This window comes from Taurulus bubalis (assembly GCF_910589615.1).
Source record: "Taurulus bubalis genome assembly, chromosome: 15".
Classification (NCBI taxonomy): Eukaryota; Metazoa; Chordata; class Actinopteri; order Perciformes; family Cottidae; genus Taurulus; species Taurulus bubalis.
In genome coordinates, this window is record NC_136603.1 from 2,686,381 (window position 1) to 2,703,330 (window position 16,950).

The window sequence follows — 16,950 nt, forward strand, 5'->3', positions numbered from 1 at the left end:
CAGCATCTTAATTTGTGACTATAATAATAGCAATAACTTTATTTATAGTGCTTTTAAAAAAACGGAGACAAAGTGCATTAAGAGACGAGGAAAAAAACAAAAAAATACAACATGTAAAAATTGAAAGTTAAAAAAAATGTAGCTTCAAGGAAACGGATCAATGTTGTTTACCTGACATCGTTCATCCAAACAGTAGTCATAGCAACGGTAGCTACCTGCTGAGCTCTCCTGTGGTTTCCAGGTTTCCTCCTCACTGTCACGCTCCGCTGTGTTCGTGTGACAGCTGAACTTAAAGAAAAAACTAGACTGTTGACTGAGTCACACAAACAAATTTCACTTTTTGAAGAAGAGTTTTGAAGTGTTTGCATCATACGTGACACTAAAGAATGATCGGCATCCGCCCGGGGCGAGGTTGTCGTTGCTGTTTGGACGAATGGAACGAATAACACGGCTGTTTCTTTCTAGGGTTACATCATCGACACGTGACTGAGATGTTTCTCTTGTTTCTTTTGGAACGATTTCGTTTCTTGGTGTTACATTTGAGTTGTTTCCTTTAAGTCAAAATGCATTGAAAGACACTCCTTTTACAGCGAGTGTTGGTAATCTTGAGAAACCAGCAAGAAATACGCGTTTTTTTAATGTATTTTTTAATGATCCAACATAAAAACATAAAAACCCAGCATAGTGTTTTTGCCAACTCTTTTCCAATGAAAGAAGCGAGCAGCATTAGCTCCAAAAGTTGCTAAATTTAGCGAGACGGTTGTCGAGTCCCGTCCCTTCAGGCCTTTAAATGATCATAATGAACCTAAACAACAAACATGGCTGCCGCCAGTCTGGGTTCAATCTGTATTTTCTGAGGAGAACGGGCAACGGGGAAAAATGATTCTGTAGGTAATCTGTCTAAAAAGTAAATCTCTCTCTGTGATCAGTTGAGATCTGGTGTTTTACCTTCTTAGTGGATCTGTCCGATGTGATGTCTAAACAATATAGAACATTTCTTCCATTAAAAAATATTTTTGAAGATTTCCAACCCCCTTTGAGATCCGTCTGCTTCCAATACATTTGATACCATTATTAAAAGGTGTGGATGAATTGGGTTGTATACTGGGAATTGAGATCCCAGTACTCCCTTCAAACCACTTTCCAGGTAAAAAATACCTCGGTGCCTTTTGTGTTTGCACCTTTTGAGTGTTGCACTTCGACATGCAGCGTTCAGACTGGATCAACTCTTCAGCTGCACGCATCATCGTGCATTAGGACACGTTTCAACACGGCAAGACACGTCTTGCGTCACTTCTTTCAAGTTTTCAAGCGGGCTGGATTGTGCGGCGTCTCGTCGTTTTAAATCCTCCATTAAAAGAGAAGCGTTTGCATAAAAAGACGGCTGTGACGGAGCGAGATAATCCCTCACCGTAAACAAAGATAATCTCTGTTTTATCTTGACTCCATCATGCAGGGGAGTCTTTCATCCTTGATCCCTCTTCGTCTTCTGACTCCAGATAAAGGGTTTTATCGCACTCACAACACACTCCAGAGAAGTCAATTGTGGTGAAGTTATGTTATCAGCTGGGCTCGACATTAATGGGCGGGCAAGTAAACTCTGTGCAATGCCTCATGCAGTTATAAACACTAATACATAAGTATATGGGGCTGATATACAGTAAAAGAAAATATGATCCCTGATCACGCTAAATTGTGAACAACAGATCCGTTTAAATCTGCAAAAGGAGAGCAAACGTTAGCTAGTTAAAGTTGGCTGTTAGCCGCCGGTTGGCAGCACAGTCCTGCTCGGCTAAATAACGGAGCTAACATCGTAGCAACGCCCATTATGTTGTAATAATCTCCCATCATGCTCCTGTCCCTAGCGCAGTCCTGCATACAGCTAACCGCTAACCGCTAACACAGAGAGATTCCACTGAGTGACGTTATGGTGCGTTCAAACTCCAAATAGTAAAAATACTGATAAGAACATGAGCATGAATGCTTCCTGGTGGCCGATCCCTGATGATGCTACATTGTGAACAATCGGTTGAAATCGGCATTAGGAGAGTTTTAAACATATTTTGATGACTATTGGGATAATATCGTGAAGCTTATTGTACTAATCCCTGTTTACGTTGTAAAGTTCACTGTCACAACGTCTCTTTTGTCCTCGTCTTTGTTCGCCTGGCAGCAAAAAAGGATGACTCATTTCATGCATTGCTCAATGCCGCGGTGTAAACTTAGACTCAGACTGTTGTAAAAGACGTAAAACTGTGTTCCCATTTTAAAATACAAAGTTGTTGAAGTTGGATCACGTTCTGTTTTGTTGCTCCATCAGTTTGAACCTCGGTCCGCTCAACGCCCCCCTTCCTCCTCCGGCTCTGGCCATTTGCCTGTAATTTCCTGTTTTCAAATAGTTTCCAAACACTTCTTGTGTACAGCCGCTGCTGCAATGAATGTTGCGTAACCTCGTGGCCCCATATTGTGTTTGATACGAGGAGAACAATGCGGCCCCGGAGCCATACGGCCGGTCCTCGGGGACTGAGTCTCCTTGGCTTTCATAAAGGCATGAAGATTTAACTTCTAACTTTAATGACTGTTCACCCAGCGCTCCTACACAAACAGACGTAGAAGGTAAACACTAAGGAGTCACAAACATAGAACAATCATATGAACTGCCTTTTTAAAATTACAGTAAATTACTGGCAGCAATTTCTCCAGTAAGCCGTTGTACAGAGAATACGGCAAATTACTGTAATCACAACATTTAAGTGGAAGCAGTTTCTCCAGCAATATAATGTACAATTGACAGTATATCTGTGTGGAAGAAATGCAGTAACTTATTGTAATCAGACTGCACAGTAATTTGTCAGCGGTAAGCCGTGAATAACTGGGAAAAGAAACACTCAACGGTTACGTTATGAGTCCCAGAATGCATTGCTTTCACAGCAATAGAACAGTACTGTAGGTTGACATGCAGGTGTGACCGCGGTGCGTTCGAGGTCCACGGCTGCAGGCTGAATCCTGGCTGCTGCGTCAACGTTTCCTCCCAGAACTCCGGCATGAGTCACACAGTCAACGGTGGAGAATGTGGGAAAGAAAGAAAGGGAGAGGGATGGGTGCTGAGGGAAGGGTGCTCCCTGTAGGCCCCGCCCCCTCCACAGACTCTCACCTGGCCGTCTGTGAAACCTGAAACCTGAGAATGCAACTTACTCTTCCGGTTTTGGAAATCAGTCACGGGCCCGGGATCAGTTATTTGAACCGGTGATGAAACCTGTCGGGGGGCTGAGATCTGACACACACACACACACACACACACACACACACACACACACACACACTCCCAGCTATACCTGACTCTCTCACAGCTTTTTTCTTCTTCTAACATTTGCACAGTCCGATGTGATTGATAATTATCCTTTGGATTGCCTCTGGGGTCAAAGGTCAAGTCCATTAGAAGTGCTGTGCTTTGAGTAAAGAAACGGCTTTTCTAACAGAATGGAAACCGCAGCAAATATGATGTATTATATTTCTAGATAATAATTAAAGCGTTCTTTCATACATTTTACAATCAGCAAATCCTCAAATTTTAGAACCTTGGACCTGTGAATGTGAATTATTGTTTATTGTTTCCTCTGGTGGACCCAGATATTACAACATGTCTCCCATGAGGACTTTTATTCTCGCTGACGAGGCCGATCGTCCAGCGAAGACTAGAGGAAAGTTAAAGGCGCAGGCGTTTGATTACAGAAGTAATCAATCAAGAAGTAATCAATCATGACCTCTGACCCACTAGAAGGGAGTCGTGGTTCTTGATCTGCAGAGGCCCTGCTGCCCTCTGCATGCTTTCCTTTGGTATTTTCCTGTTTTGGGGAATGTGTCCCGTGCAAAATAAGAAATGCCCAGAAATGCTTTTATTTTGAAAGTTTAAAGAAATGTATTGACATGCAAATTAATAACACAAAAAAAGGACTTCACTGTCTTTTAAGAAATAGTAGAATATCCAGAGAACTCGTCTGGGTTTGGACCCGACGTGTGGCTTTTACTTTTCACCAAACCTCACGAGGTCAGCGCCGCCAGCTGGGAAATGTGTTTCAGTGTGACGCGAAAAACAGCAAAACACGCGTGACTGTTTCCCCTCCTCGACGCTCCAGCTGCTGCCGGCCGGCTGCACAGCTGAGGTCAGCTGGTGCAGCCGATTCCAGCGTTGCAGCAAAGCGTGTAATGGACATCTTGGCTCTCGCTTCACCTTTTTTTTTCTTCTTCTTCTTTTCGTGCGTTGCCTCTTGTCGTTTCTCTCCTGGTTTCGCTGCGTCCCTTCTCTTTGTGCTTTGTGAGCGCTCTCTGCTCTCCTGAAACTCCGTCTTTAATGAGACTGGTCACAATGGAGGAGGTGGGCGGTTAACAGGAAGCAGAACGTGTGTTAATAGTATCTGTACCTCCACATTGTGCTGCAGCCAGATAAGGCTCACCGCACTGGATTTTCCTTTCCAGCTATTCTGTAAAACACACATCACTTCCTCCTCTTCCCCGCTCGGACTCATTTATAATGTCGACACGATACGGGACATTGTTGTGTAGAATTATCACAATGTGTGTTTCTGGGCGGACTTGTGCGGTGTTTGTGTACAGCAGGGGGTTTCCCTGGCTTACTGGAGGCCTAAGCGGTGGGCGGGGCCTCGGGTTAAGGTGGGAGACTCTTCACCTGACGGGAAGGTGAGATACGTCCAGATGTGGATGTGGACCAACTGGTTTTAAACCAAAGCTGCAAGCGCTGAAATTAGAGATGCTGAACTACCTCAAAGCAACGAAGAGGAAGTTTCCTCTTGTTTTGATTCTGTTTTGATACCTTGCTCACGAACAGCAAGGTATTCAGTTTATAAACGTAAAGCTGTGACTCTTAACTCCTTCTTTTGTTTTTTTTTAAATAAACAAATCAATTAATTGTTTCAGCCCGATGACTAACCAGTAATTATCTACATCCTGTTACTTTAACATCTCCTGCAGCCAGGCTTTTATTGTGAAACAGTAACGAGACGTTTGCATTTTAGTGGTTACGGTTCATTAAACCCAATTAACACTTTTATGTGGTTCTCTGTAACCTCATTTACCAAATGTGCTGAATTAGGTAGTTTTCTTTCTAGTGCCACAACATAATAACTGTGAAATGTCACGTTTCTTTGACGTCTCTGACAGTGGATTCTGAATCAAACTGCTATTTTTAACGGAGAGGATACCTATTAATATCCTCTTCGAAAAACCAACAAGACTCCATTGACAGAAACGGTAATTTTACAATGTAGGACTTCTGGTCATTTAAACACATGAGCCCTTTTATATCAGGAAAATCAAGAAAAAGAAATCATGGTATAAATCCGCCCCCCCCCCCAAAAAAAATCAGGGCTACAATAATATATAATCCCCATTTACAACCTCTAAACACAACCCAAACTGTAAATATGATTAGTTATTAGGGCTAGGGCTTTAAATGCTGTTGAAACATCGTAATATCATCTATTTTTAGAGAGCTCAGTTCTCGCCTCATTGTATTAAAAAAAGCTTTTCCTGATGATTTATTGTAAAGCAAGTCACACACAATAGACATGAATGGTCATTGTTTCTTCGCCGTCCTGATCTGGTTGTGACCTATGAGGCCGCTCCCCGAGAGGGACGAGAACAAAACCACGCCGATAGCGAGGCGTCTGTTGGCTTAAGCTCAGCTGCTGTTGAACATTAACTGCGGCGGATGCGCTGTGTCTGTGACTCCGAGGGAAACCTGGGGAAAAGAGGAAGTGAGGAAAGTCCAAAGATTATTTATGGGATCAAATCTGAAGGAGCTTTCTAGGGTCAGACGGGAGGATGCAGCTCCTTCCTATGAGGCTGACCCCTGAACCCGGCGCCGACTTCGGCTTCCTGTCGGCACGCGGGAGGGGATGAGACGCAATCTGTGGCGTTTCCACGTTCCACGTTTCCTGCACTCGCCATACCTTTTAAAAACCCACCTATCTTTAGGCCCTTGCCTCAAACATGTCATCCCCAAACTACAAAGGGTGCATCTCTGCAACCACTAGGGCTGTTTGAATAATGTTGGTGTTACATGGATTGATGTAATCGGTGTGTAGTTGGAGTCTGTGTGCATTTTGTCCATACATTACTTTCACAGTATTTACGTAGCACCTAGACCTTATTTTGTTATATAAGTACACAGAGGTTGACGAGATAAACCTGACATAAAGAAACTACGCTGGCTTTATAGTTCCCTCTTTATTGGCTTTGTTGATTCTAAAATGACTACCGTAAAAGTCGGGTTACAAGCCGCTACTACCTTCGGTCAGTGTCCCCGTTAGCTCCCCGCTGTAGCCAGCTGGGGCTCCTGCCAGCGCTCCGATACTTCGCCGCTAACTTCCGCTAGCTCCCCGACCACCACCGAAGGTAGCAGGACCAGCCCCGGCTCGACACCCAACTTGGGCAGAGGGGACGCGGGCAGTAGCAGCAGCAGCGGGGAGCTAATAGCAGCAGCGCTAGCTAGCACTGCTCCTAGCTTGCTACAGCGGGACACTGACCGGAGGTAGGAGCGGCTTGTAACCAGACTTTGTTGGACGATGTTGGATTTGCAGCCATTTTGGCACCAGTTTGGTGACATCTTATACATTTCACTTCATACGTTTTGTTTGACCCTCTTTAATTGGCTAGTTTGATTGATGTCTCATTTCATTTTTGGGATAAATCTGCAGCCATACATCGTAGTTTTGTGGCGTCAACATTTTAAATGTGATGTTTGGTTGGGGGATGTCTCCGTGGCACAAACGTCGACCTGGACTCAAGAATGCACTGATTAAGAAGTGGAGGTCAAAGGTCGCTGTGACCTCGTAAAACACATTTATTTGAATTGTTTTGGGCCACAGCTCAAGAATATGTTAATCATGACAATTCACATTTACATTGTCTAACAGGATGTAAATGACAGACATGAACGTGTAAGTCTAGTTCCATATCTTCCATATTTGTGGCTGCTGCTGATCGTAGACATGCCTGTCGGTGGCTCAACAACCACGACGTGACGCACCGCGGTTGTTGGAATCCAGTCGGCGGCGTTCAGAGATCCCTCTCAGCGGCGGCTTCTCGCTGCAGGCTGGAGGGTGTGTCTGTGTTTGCACTGGCTGGAGAGGAAGAAAAAAGGGCGTGTAGCCCTGATAAAAGATCCATTAGTGAGCGAGTCTTTATGGAGCCTTTCACTGCTGCAGGAGTGAAAGGAGGGGGTTGTTCCCCGGCCCTCCGCCTCAATAGCCGGCCTGTCTGGAGACCCCGTGTCACGACTTCCTGGCCGGGAAGTTGTTTCAGCTGCGTGTTAGCCGGCGCTGCGCGGCGCGGCGCGTGGGTGTGAGTGTGTTTTCATGTGTTTGTACGAAGGACCAACAAGAATTGAAAAAGTTTCTAAGCTCTAATACAAATGTTGTGTGTGTGTAAGGAGGAGGAGGGGAAAGGAATCTTTTAAGCTTACTCAGGATATAGTTAACCTTGTTGTTGCTTGACAAAGACCTCAGTTACAGAAGAGTGGGAGTGTTTTCTCAGCAGATGAAAAGAGAGCGGCCATGTTTGACCTCCCGCTGTGACATTCCAGATGATAAACTCAAGGTTATGTCGCAGCTGATATGTGGAGGCCTTCATGAACCAGGAAGGCCGTTTGTGGGGAGGAAACAATGTGGTCGCTAATAAAAGAAGACGGAAGAAACACAAGCAGGACCAGAAACAGTCCCACAATAGATTAAAAGTCACTTCTGATCGTTTCTCTAATAGGAATTTAAAGTAAATGGCACACAGGTGATTTAAAAATAATAATAATAAAGAAGAAATAGAGCTGAAGTAGATTTTCTGCACTTTTCACACAGATTAATTCTTAAAGTAGAGGAATAAAAACTCTTCTTTTGCAGTGACCCCCTGACCCAGTTGTCCAAATTGATGTTGTTGAGTGAATTGGATATAATTGACCCTTTGCTAAGACCCGCCCTCAAACACAAGACTGGCCAATCACTGCGTAGCATCGTCCAGCTCCGACCAGGGTTCGACCACTACCCTGGATTCATGCTTAAAAAACACATTGTAGACCCTTCTGTCTGCTTCTCTCTATTACTATTCAGTTTCCCCCGGAGTAATATATATATATATATATATATATATATATATATATATATATATATATATATATACACACACACACACATATGCAGTTAGTGGGCTTAGCGATGGGTCAGCTGGGCCTTGAGACGACCACATGCCTAAAAGGAAAACCCAACAAATACATGTTGAAATCAGCAGAGAACTAATTACCGCTAGCTGTCGCAACATCGTGCTGCGTTCAAGCTCCAGTCAGGAAAAACGGTAACAAAAGGTAATGTTGAAGTAGATAGGATTTAGTTTTTTACTCTGCTATCAGATTGGGTATCGAGAAATCGTGGAATTTCATCGGTATTGATGACGTCTCTGCACTGTACTGCAGAAATGACCCAGAATGCAGCTGGATGGGCTTTTGGGTAACCGTTACAATCTGGTAACAATGTAGCTACGATGTGTTCTCAGGGCTCCCTTATCTATTTAAACATCGTTCAGGAGTCGCTTACTGAAGTGGAAATGAAAAGTAAGTGAAGCGTCTTCGCTGGAATAGAACCTCTGACCTTAAATGACCTCAAACCAGATCGACGTCTGACAGCGACGTGAACGGAGGAGAAAGACAACGGACCGGCCTCCCTCGTCGTTACTGGGCGGCGAGGACACGGGTTGGTGGAACCGGTCCTCCGGGCCCGTCCCAGTATGGGAGATCAGCGTGTCTCCTCTGTGGCCCGGAGCTGACACGGGCACACGGCAGGAATGTGACTTCACAATATGACCTAAAAGAAATGAGGAATGCTGGGAACTCTGTGTTCAGGAGGTGTGTGTGTATGTGTGTGTGTGTATTTGTGTGCGTGTGTGCTGCAGCTGCACAGCCGTCAGCCAGACTAGTTTTATTGGTGCAGCATAATTCACGAGATGGTGCCGAATGGGGAATGTGGAGGAGGTCTGATGTGTGCGATACAGACGAGACACACTAGTTGTGCTCTTTTTACTGTTCATCTAACACACAGTGAGGAATGATCAGGGCTTCTTTATTTTCTATTACAGCAGACGATCAACAGGAAGTTCATATTCATGTAATGGGCTGTAACTCTGTTACCTTGTTCATCCTGTACACATGGCATCTATTGCTTCTGTCCATCCTCCTCTGTTGCTCTCCTGAAGGGTTCTTCCCTTTTTTTCCACGTGAAAGGGTTTTCTCAGTTTTTTGGGTTTTTCCTGGTCCGATGTGAGGTCCTGGGACAGGGATGTCGTATGTGTGCAGATTGTAAAGCCCTCCGAGGCAAGTTTGTGATTTTGGGCTTGTAGCCAACTCTCGTTACCCCGGTGAGTTTCCCCTCAGCACAATGACACAGCACTCCAGGGATAAACCTATTTTTAGGCCCTTTCCTCAAAAATGTCATACCCAGACTAAAAAGGGTGCATCTCTGCAACCACTAGGGCTATTTGAATAACTTTGAATAAAAGGTACACATGTGAGATTGTGTTCAGATGTGTAAATATCAGTCTATATGTTACTGGTTAAGAGTAAATGAAGATGACACACAGAAAAAATGTCCACCTATAAAAAAAAAATCACTTTCAGGATGATTATTTCTTTGAAATGATGCAGCTGTAAGGTCCAACTCTAACCCAAATCATAGCTCAATATGTGAACATTCTCTAACCCAAATCATAGCTCAATATGTGAACATTCTCTAACCCAAATCATAACACAATATGTGAACATTCTCAAACCCAAATCATAGCTCAATATGTGAACATTCACTAACCCAAATCATAGCTCAATATGTGAACATTCTCTCTGCAAAGGTTGACTTTGTAAAGTGAAGCAGAGAAAAGTGAGTTAGGGTTTAGAACAGAGAACATTCAGGCATTGGGGCACATTTGTGCACATCTAATGTACCTAAACCATATATTTCACTTGTATATTACTTATGGTGTTCAATACATCAAAATACAGCAGTTTTGCATCCACCAATAATGGGTTGGCTTGGTCAAGAGAAGATGCTGTTCATCTGAGCACAACTCACTTTAAATGCATAAAAAGCAACTTTATTCAAGTCGACATCCTTCCTCTTTGCTTCAGAAGTAACTGTATTTTTATTGCAATCTAAACGTGTCATATAGCCACGCTGCTTTTAGGGCAGGTTTGGTTATCTTTAAAAAACATTTTTTTAATATTTTTGTAACAAAAATCAATGAATCAAATGCTCTGAGAAAAAAAAAATCTTCGTTAGCTAGCTTGCTAATTCCACCACGCTTTAATGCTACAGCGGGCAGGAGGTGGGTGATGAGCCCGACCAATCATATCATATGGAGTGTAATGATTGGACGAGCTAACTTTCTTTCTACCTACCTTTTTCTAGTAAAAACAAAAAATGCAGGTTTCGTACACCAAACAGTTCTGCGTCGAGTCGTTTTCATGCTTTCTCTTCCCAATAAAACCCTTTTTTAAGTGCTGTCTTGAGTTTCACCGCAGTAATGATCCCCTGTAGGGAACTAAGCTGTGTATCTGTTTCCTCTCTGTGTTCCCGGTGATACTTATGTTATCTCCCTTGCAGATGGATGGAGGCCTGTCTGGACGAGGAGCTGCCTCCCACCACGGAGCTGGAGGAGGGGCTGAGGAACGGCGTCTATTTGGCCAAACTGGGCAACTTCTTCGCCCCGAAAACCGTCTCCCTCAAGAAGATCTACGACCGCGAGCAGACGCGCTACAAGGTGAAAACATGCGTTGTGTATTCATGCATCGGAGGAAGATGGAGTCCCTGTGATCTGATTGTCAGTCAGAAGGGTTGCATGCATTTCCACGTCCAAGTCATGTGCTTTAAAAATAACTCGTTAAAGAGATTTAAACTGAAAATTGTGACTTAGTGAAGTAAACACAGTAAATCTAATCCACAGCATATCATGAAGTAATCCAGGCTTTAGTTCTCAAGTAAAAGATTTTAAAAGATCTTCCTCTTGTAACTATCGATATCCAGATAAGTATTAAAGTGTTGGACGATCAGATCTTTTTATACTTCCATATCTAGGACAAAAACTCCCCGAACTGAAAGTCAGATACAATTACAATAATTATGTATCACCGTTATGTATATTTGTGAGTTGTTGAGTTGGCCACAGAGATGTCAACCGTCTCTCTGATATAATATAATCAAAGAAACCCTCGACAGCAACGTCTCTTTCCGGAAGTCATGACCCACTTACCTACTCCAGATCAGCCACAGACCTCGTTGAGCCGTTTTCACGGAGGAGCTAGTCTCTTCATACCAAACTTGGTTGGTGGCGTTGCCTTTAAGAGCAGGAAGGGTCGATCAAATGAGGCAGAGAGTTCGTCCACGAACGAAGGGTTTTGAAGCCAGAAGGTGACTTCGCTTTGGAAAAAGAGTGCTTTCGTTTGGCCATTTTAATCTCCATTATTTTTGGTCTAGGGTGGAACTGTGAGACATTTGTGGTTCTAGAAACCTCCGTAGATCCTCACCGACGTCCTCTTAGTGCAGCGTTTGGCTGTGTGCGTTTCCCTGCTTTGTGTCGTGAGACGAACGGGACAAGAGTTCATATCTCTTGTTGTCCGGATCTGAGTTTGTCGCGTCCTGACGTTTGGTTTCTCTCTTCCAGGCCACCGGTCTCCATTTCAGACACACAGACAATGTCATCCAGTGGCTCAACGCCATGTCCGAGAAGGGGCTGCCAAAGGTGAGCGCGGCATGGACATGGACCTTTATTACATTGCATATCAGGCATTGGTCAGGCTTTCTTATCTAGAAATATCTTTCCTTGAGTTGTTCTTTTTTCAGATGCATTCTAGCCTCTAGATCGAGGCGGTTCAGGCCTCCCTCTCTTGAAGGATCAGCTGAATATCATTCAAACAGCACAACGTTGACTTCCTACCTTCAGGGCATCAATTGGTGCGAGTTAACTTAACTTAATGTTTTGGTTCAAGAAGTTCAAGTATCTGAATCGGGGGAAGGAGAAAATAGATTCAATAGCCACAGATTACCTTCAAAAAAACATTTTCAAATCTGTGGAAAAGGATCTTCATGAAGTGGTGATATATTGTTAGGTAGTTTGTAGTTTGTAGTTTGTAATGCTCCTTTTTTTTAATTACTTTTCAGAATAAAAGAAGTTAACAGTCCCATTATTACAGTAAAAGTGTTTTCCTGAGATTTGTTCCACCCTCTTTAAACTCTGTGGAAACTCTGAATACTTTTCATGGACAGAGAATCAGCCCAAACAGTCACCGACTGGCAGCTTCAGTCCTCTTCATTTCCCACGATGCCGCTAACCCTGAATCCCGGCTTCACGCATGCCGCGACACGCTCTGATCCGCTCCGCGCCTCCGCTTGTGTTGCAGATCTTCTACCCAGAAACCACGGACATCTATGACAGAAAGAACATGCCACGCTGCATCTACTGCATCCATGCACTCAGGTACGCTCTGCTCTCTCCGGCTGACGCAGACTCACAGAACTCCCCGTTCATTGGAGGGCGAGTGCACAAAGGTCTGAGTGTCTGCATTCTGTGACGTCTTTTTTTTTTTTTTTTTTTTTTTTTTTTATGAGGTGAACAGTGCGGTTTTTCAGCCCAAAAGGCCTTCTGGTGCACGAGCTGCAGAGCGGTTTGTTTTTAATAGAGCGTTGCACCTCAGGGGAAAGTGTGTGTGTGTGTGTGTGTGTGTGTGTGTGTGTGTGTGTGTGTGTGTGTGTGTGTGTGTGTGTGTGTGTGTGTGTGTGTGTGTGTGTGTGTGTGTAGACACGTATGCATGTATATTTATTTATATATAAGTATGCCCTCGCTCCGGGCTGTTGGGGTAAACACAAAGCATTCCCCCCCAGAGGCCACAGAGGCTCATGACGCTTTAATTAAAGACCACAGGAGACATCGACCTGCTGGGGTCACAGTTTAATCTTTAAAAACACATCAAATAATCGTCTACTGGACGCTGAGCTGCAGCTTGTAGTCTGTCAAGGAAACACATTTCACTTAATGTCAGGGATTCAGGTCAAGACACGGCGTTTGACTCTGTTTCACCTCCTTTCTCTTTTTGGCTTCTTCCTCTTTTTCTTCTTCCTGTTGTCTTCTTCTTTTCCTCCTTCTTCCTCTTCTCCATTTCTCTTCTTCTTCCTCCTCTTTCTTTTCTCTTTTCCTCTTTTCCTTCTTCCTTTTCTTCTTCTCCTTCTTCCTCCTATTGTCCTTCTTCTTCTCCTTTCTTCTTCTTCCTGTTCTTCTATTTCTTCCTCTTTTCCTTCTTCTGTCTTCTTCCTCTTTTTCTTTTCTTCTTCTTTTCTTTCTTCTTCTTTGTCCTCCTCTTCCTCATCTCTTTTTCTCTTAATCTTATTCCTCTTCTTCTCCTTTTCCTCCTCTCCCCCTCCTCCTCCTCCTCCTCCTCTTCATCCATGTAACAAACACTTTCAGCAACATGTTATTACCAGCTGTATAAAGTATATATTGTTTTACTCTTGTGAGTCATCGTGACAAAATGTGTTCAGGAGTCACCGACTGTGGCGGGAAAACTACCACAGAGGAGGATTTGAGTACTTTGCCAGGTCTCTCCTCTGGTTGTATAGAAGTCTATGCTTCATGTGTTAAATCTGCATTCTCTCTAGTGACCACCAGGGGGCGACTCCTCTGGTTGTATAGAAGTATATGCTTCATGTGCTGAATCTGCATTCTCTCTTCTGACCACCAGGGGGCAACTCCTCTGGTTGTATAGAAGTATATGCTTCATGTGTTAAAGCTGCATTCTCTCCACTGACCACCAGGGGGTAACTCATCTGGTTGTATAGAAGTCTATAGAACATGACTCTACTACCACCAGGGGGCGACTCCTATGGTTGTATAGAAGTCTATATAAATGACTCTACTTCTCTCTTGATTTATTCCCTCAGTAAACATTGTAAACATGAGTTTCTGTCTCAATCTCTAGTTTCAAGTCTTCTTCAATACAGCATGATGTTCATTTAGTAAATTATGGACATTTAGAGTCAAACAGACCATAAAGCAGGGGACGCTTTAGGGGAGGGGCTACAAGGTGATTGACAGGTAGCTACCATGGCTCTTATATCACTTCTGGTTGCTAAAAAAACAAAAAGTTGAAGAAGCAAACGACTACAAACAATTCCAGTGTTTTCTGGTCTGCAGCTTCACAAAGTGACACGAGTGACGTCATGGTGTTGAAACATCTGTTTCCTCCTTCAATGACAGGGCCGCGCTCTGATGCTCGCTCTCACCTGTCGGCCTTTGAACGCCTCTTCCTCCCCTCTCTGTAGTGCGGTAGTTCGGTTGTTCTGCAGTTGTAATATTCATGACAACCCTGCATGGGTTTGTCTTTTCGTGTATTTGTTTCTGTCCTGTTCCTGTTCTGCCACCGCCTACGCTGCCGTGCTCCTTTTGTTTATTGTCTCTCCGTCCTCCCTTACAGCCTGTACCTGTTCAAGCTGGGCCTGGCCCCTCAGATCCAGGATCTGTATGGAAAAGTAGACTTCACCGGTAAGCTTGAACACGAGTCCCTGCATCTGCTTTCCTCATTCTGTGCCCCCCCCCCCCCCCCCCCCCAGTTAACCCAATGATGTCATCTTTAATTTACGAATGTCACCGTGTTGACAAAGTTAACACAAAGTTTAAAATGTGTCTGGACCCTGAAAGCAGCACCGACAGGAGAAGAGAAGGAGTGTTTTTTTCCCCCAGCAGACCACAGTGTGGAGGAGCTGCTGGAAATGTGAAAGTCATTATAATTGTGAAGCTTTTTCCTGTCAGTTGAGTTCCCGCTTGGCTCCGAGTCCCAGAGTTAGAGAGCTGACGATCGGACGTGAGCCAGGAATGGTTTCCTCATTGATGTGTTCCTTCTGCTCCGTCTTCTCTCACAGAGGAGGAGATCAACAACATGAAGAGTGAGCTGGAAAAGTACGGGATCCAGATGCCCGCCTTCAGCAAGATTGGCGGCATCCTGGCCAATGAGCTGTCGGTGGATGAAGCTGCATGTGAGAGGGGGAGAGGGGCGGGATCTGATAGCTGCAGATTATGTAGTTTAATTGATACGTGCATTCATATTTAAACTCATTCTGGAGGTAATCCAGACATATTCTTTTGGGATCTATCAACTCTTTACATAAGAAACCCTTTCTGCCCTATTTTAGTGCTTCGGCTTATTATTGAAAGTCTACAAATAAGACAAAACAAGACAGAATTATAGAAGTCTATGCTTCATGTGTTAAAGCTGCATTCTCTCTCCTGACCACCAGGGGGCGACTCCTCTGGTTGTATAGAAGTCTATGCTTCATGTGTTAAAGCTGCATTCTCTCTCCTGACCACCAAGGGGTGACTCCTCTGGTTGTATAGAAGTCTATAGAAAATGACTCTACTTCTCTTGATGTATTCCCTCAGTAAACATTGTAAACATGAGTTTATGTCTCAATCTCTAGTTTCAAGTCTTCTTCAATACAGCATGATGTTCATTTAGTAAATTATGGTCATTTAGAGTCAAACAGACCATAAAGCAGGGGACGCTTTAGGGGCGGGGCTACAAGGTGATTGACGGGTCTCTTCAAAACAAAACAAAGGTTACTCCTTAACAGACATGAGAGTAGTATCAATCTTTTCATCTAACTCTCGCCAATAAAGTGGATAAACGAGCCGAACCAAAATCGTAAACAATTCCTAAAATTCAACGTTGATTGATTGATACTTAACAACATCTCTGAATAATATATAAATGTGCATCCACCTCCTCACCACCTCCTATTCCACCCTCAGTACACGCCGCTGTGATCGCCATCAACGAGGCCATCGACCAGGGCGCACCCGAGGGCACGGTGGCCGCCATGCAGAACCCCAACGCCATGCTGGTGCGCCTGGACCCCGTCTCTGCTCGCCAGTACCACGACACGCTGTACCAGGCCAAAGGACAGAAGGTGGCCAACTCCCGCAAACGGGTACGAAGCTTCTTTTCTTTATAGACCCTCAGCGGCCACAGAGGCTGTGCACAGCATCCAGATGGCCAGAGATGACGAACGGTGGCCCTGGGGCGACGTCTTCTTGGAGAGACCGTAAAAACGGCCATGTAATTACCAAAAACGGCGGCACTGTCCACGCTTTTGATTAGAAAATAATGGAACATGCAGCCTGAAGCGGGACGGAATGAAACGCTGAGGCCGACACAAACCACTCGGGCAACAGAAAATAAATCAGCCACGACGGTAAAGAAGGGAGGCTGGATGATGGACGAGAGGAGAATAAAATCACTCCATCCTCTCGACAGCAATTCTCTTGCAGTGAGATTTAAATGTAGGATTTATTATTTAATAAAGTTTGTTTCGCCAACAGGCAAAGCAAAATAAATCACAGCATAGATGCATAGATTTAGCTAGATAGAGAGAGATAGATAGATAGAGAGAGATAGCTAGATAGAGAGATAGATATAGATATATATATCTATATCTAGCTATATATCTCTCGCTAGCTATCTCTCTCTCTCTAGCTAGCTAGCTAGAGAGAGAGAGATAGAGAGATATATATATATATATAGCTAGCTAGAGAGAGAGAGATAGAGAGAAAGATAGATAGAGAGATAGCTAGCTAGCAAGCAAGAGAGAGAGAGAGAGAGAGAAGTGTTACTGCAGGCGAATCTGCGATACTAGCTGGTGCTAACGTGTAATGCTGTTTATATTTCAGCCTCATGTCTTGTTTTGCTCCAACAGCAAATGGAGAACGCCGACGCAGAGAGAGACATCTACGACGAGCTCCTCACCCAGGCTGAGATCCAGGGCAACGTCAACCAGGTCAACGGTGAGTCACGTGACACATGTGACACACGTGTGTTTTCACCAGTCCCGGTTCCCACGGTGCAGCGGGTGAACG

General features: G+C 44.2%; 1 protein-coding gene across 1 annotated transcript in view; it reads left to right on the plus strand.

Annotated features, from left to right (window-relative positions):
- iqgap1 (IQ motif containing GTPase activating protein 1) overlaps positions 1–16,950 on the plus strand; it is a 49,377-nt gene that overhangs the window by 7,833 nt on the left and 24,594 nt on the right. The window contains exons 3-9 of the mRNA XM_079231341.1: positions 10,656–10,812; positions 11,713–11,790; positions 12,449–12,525; positions 14,516–14,583; positions 14,961–15,074; positions 15,847–16,025; positions 16,791–16,878. Of these exons, the coding sequence (XP_079087467.1) occupies positions 10,656–10,812; positions 11,713–11,790; positions 12,449–12,525; positions 14,516–14,583; positions 14,961–15,074; positions 15,847–16,025; positions 16,791–16,878 (761 nt within the window). The remainder of the gene's footprint in view (positions 1–10,655; positions 10,813–11,712; positions 11,791–12,448; positions 12,526–14,515; positions 14,584–14,960; positions 15,075–15,846; positions 16,026–16,790; positions 16,879–16,950) is intronic.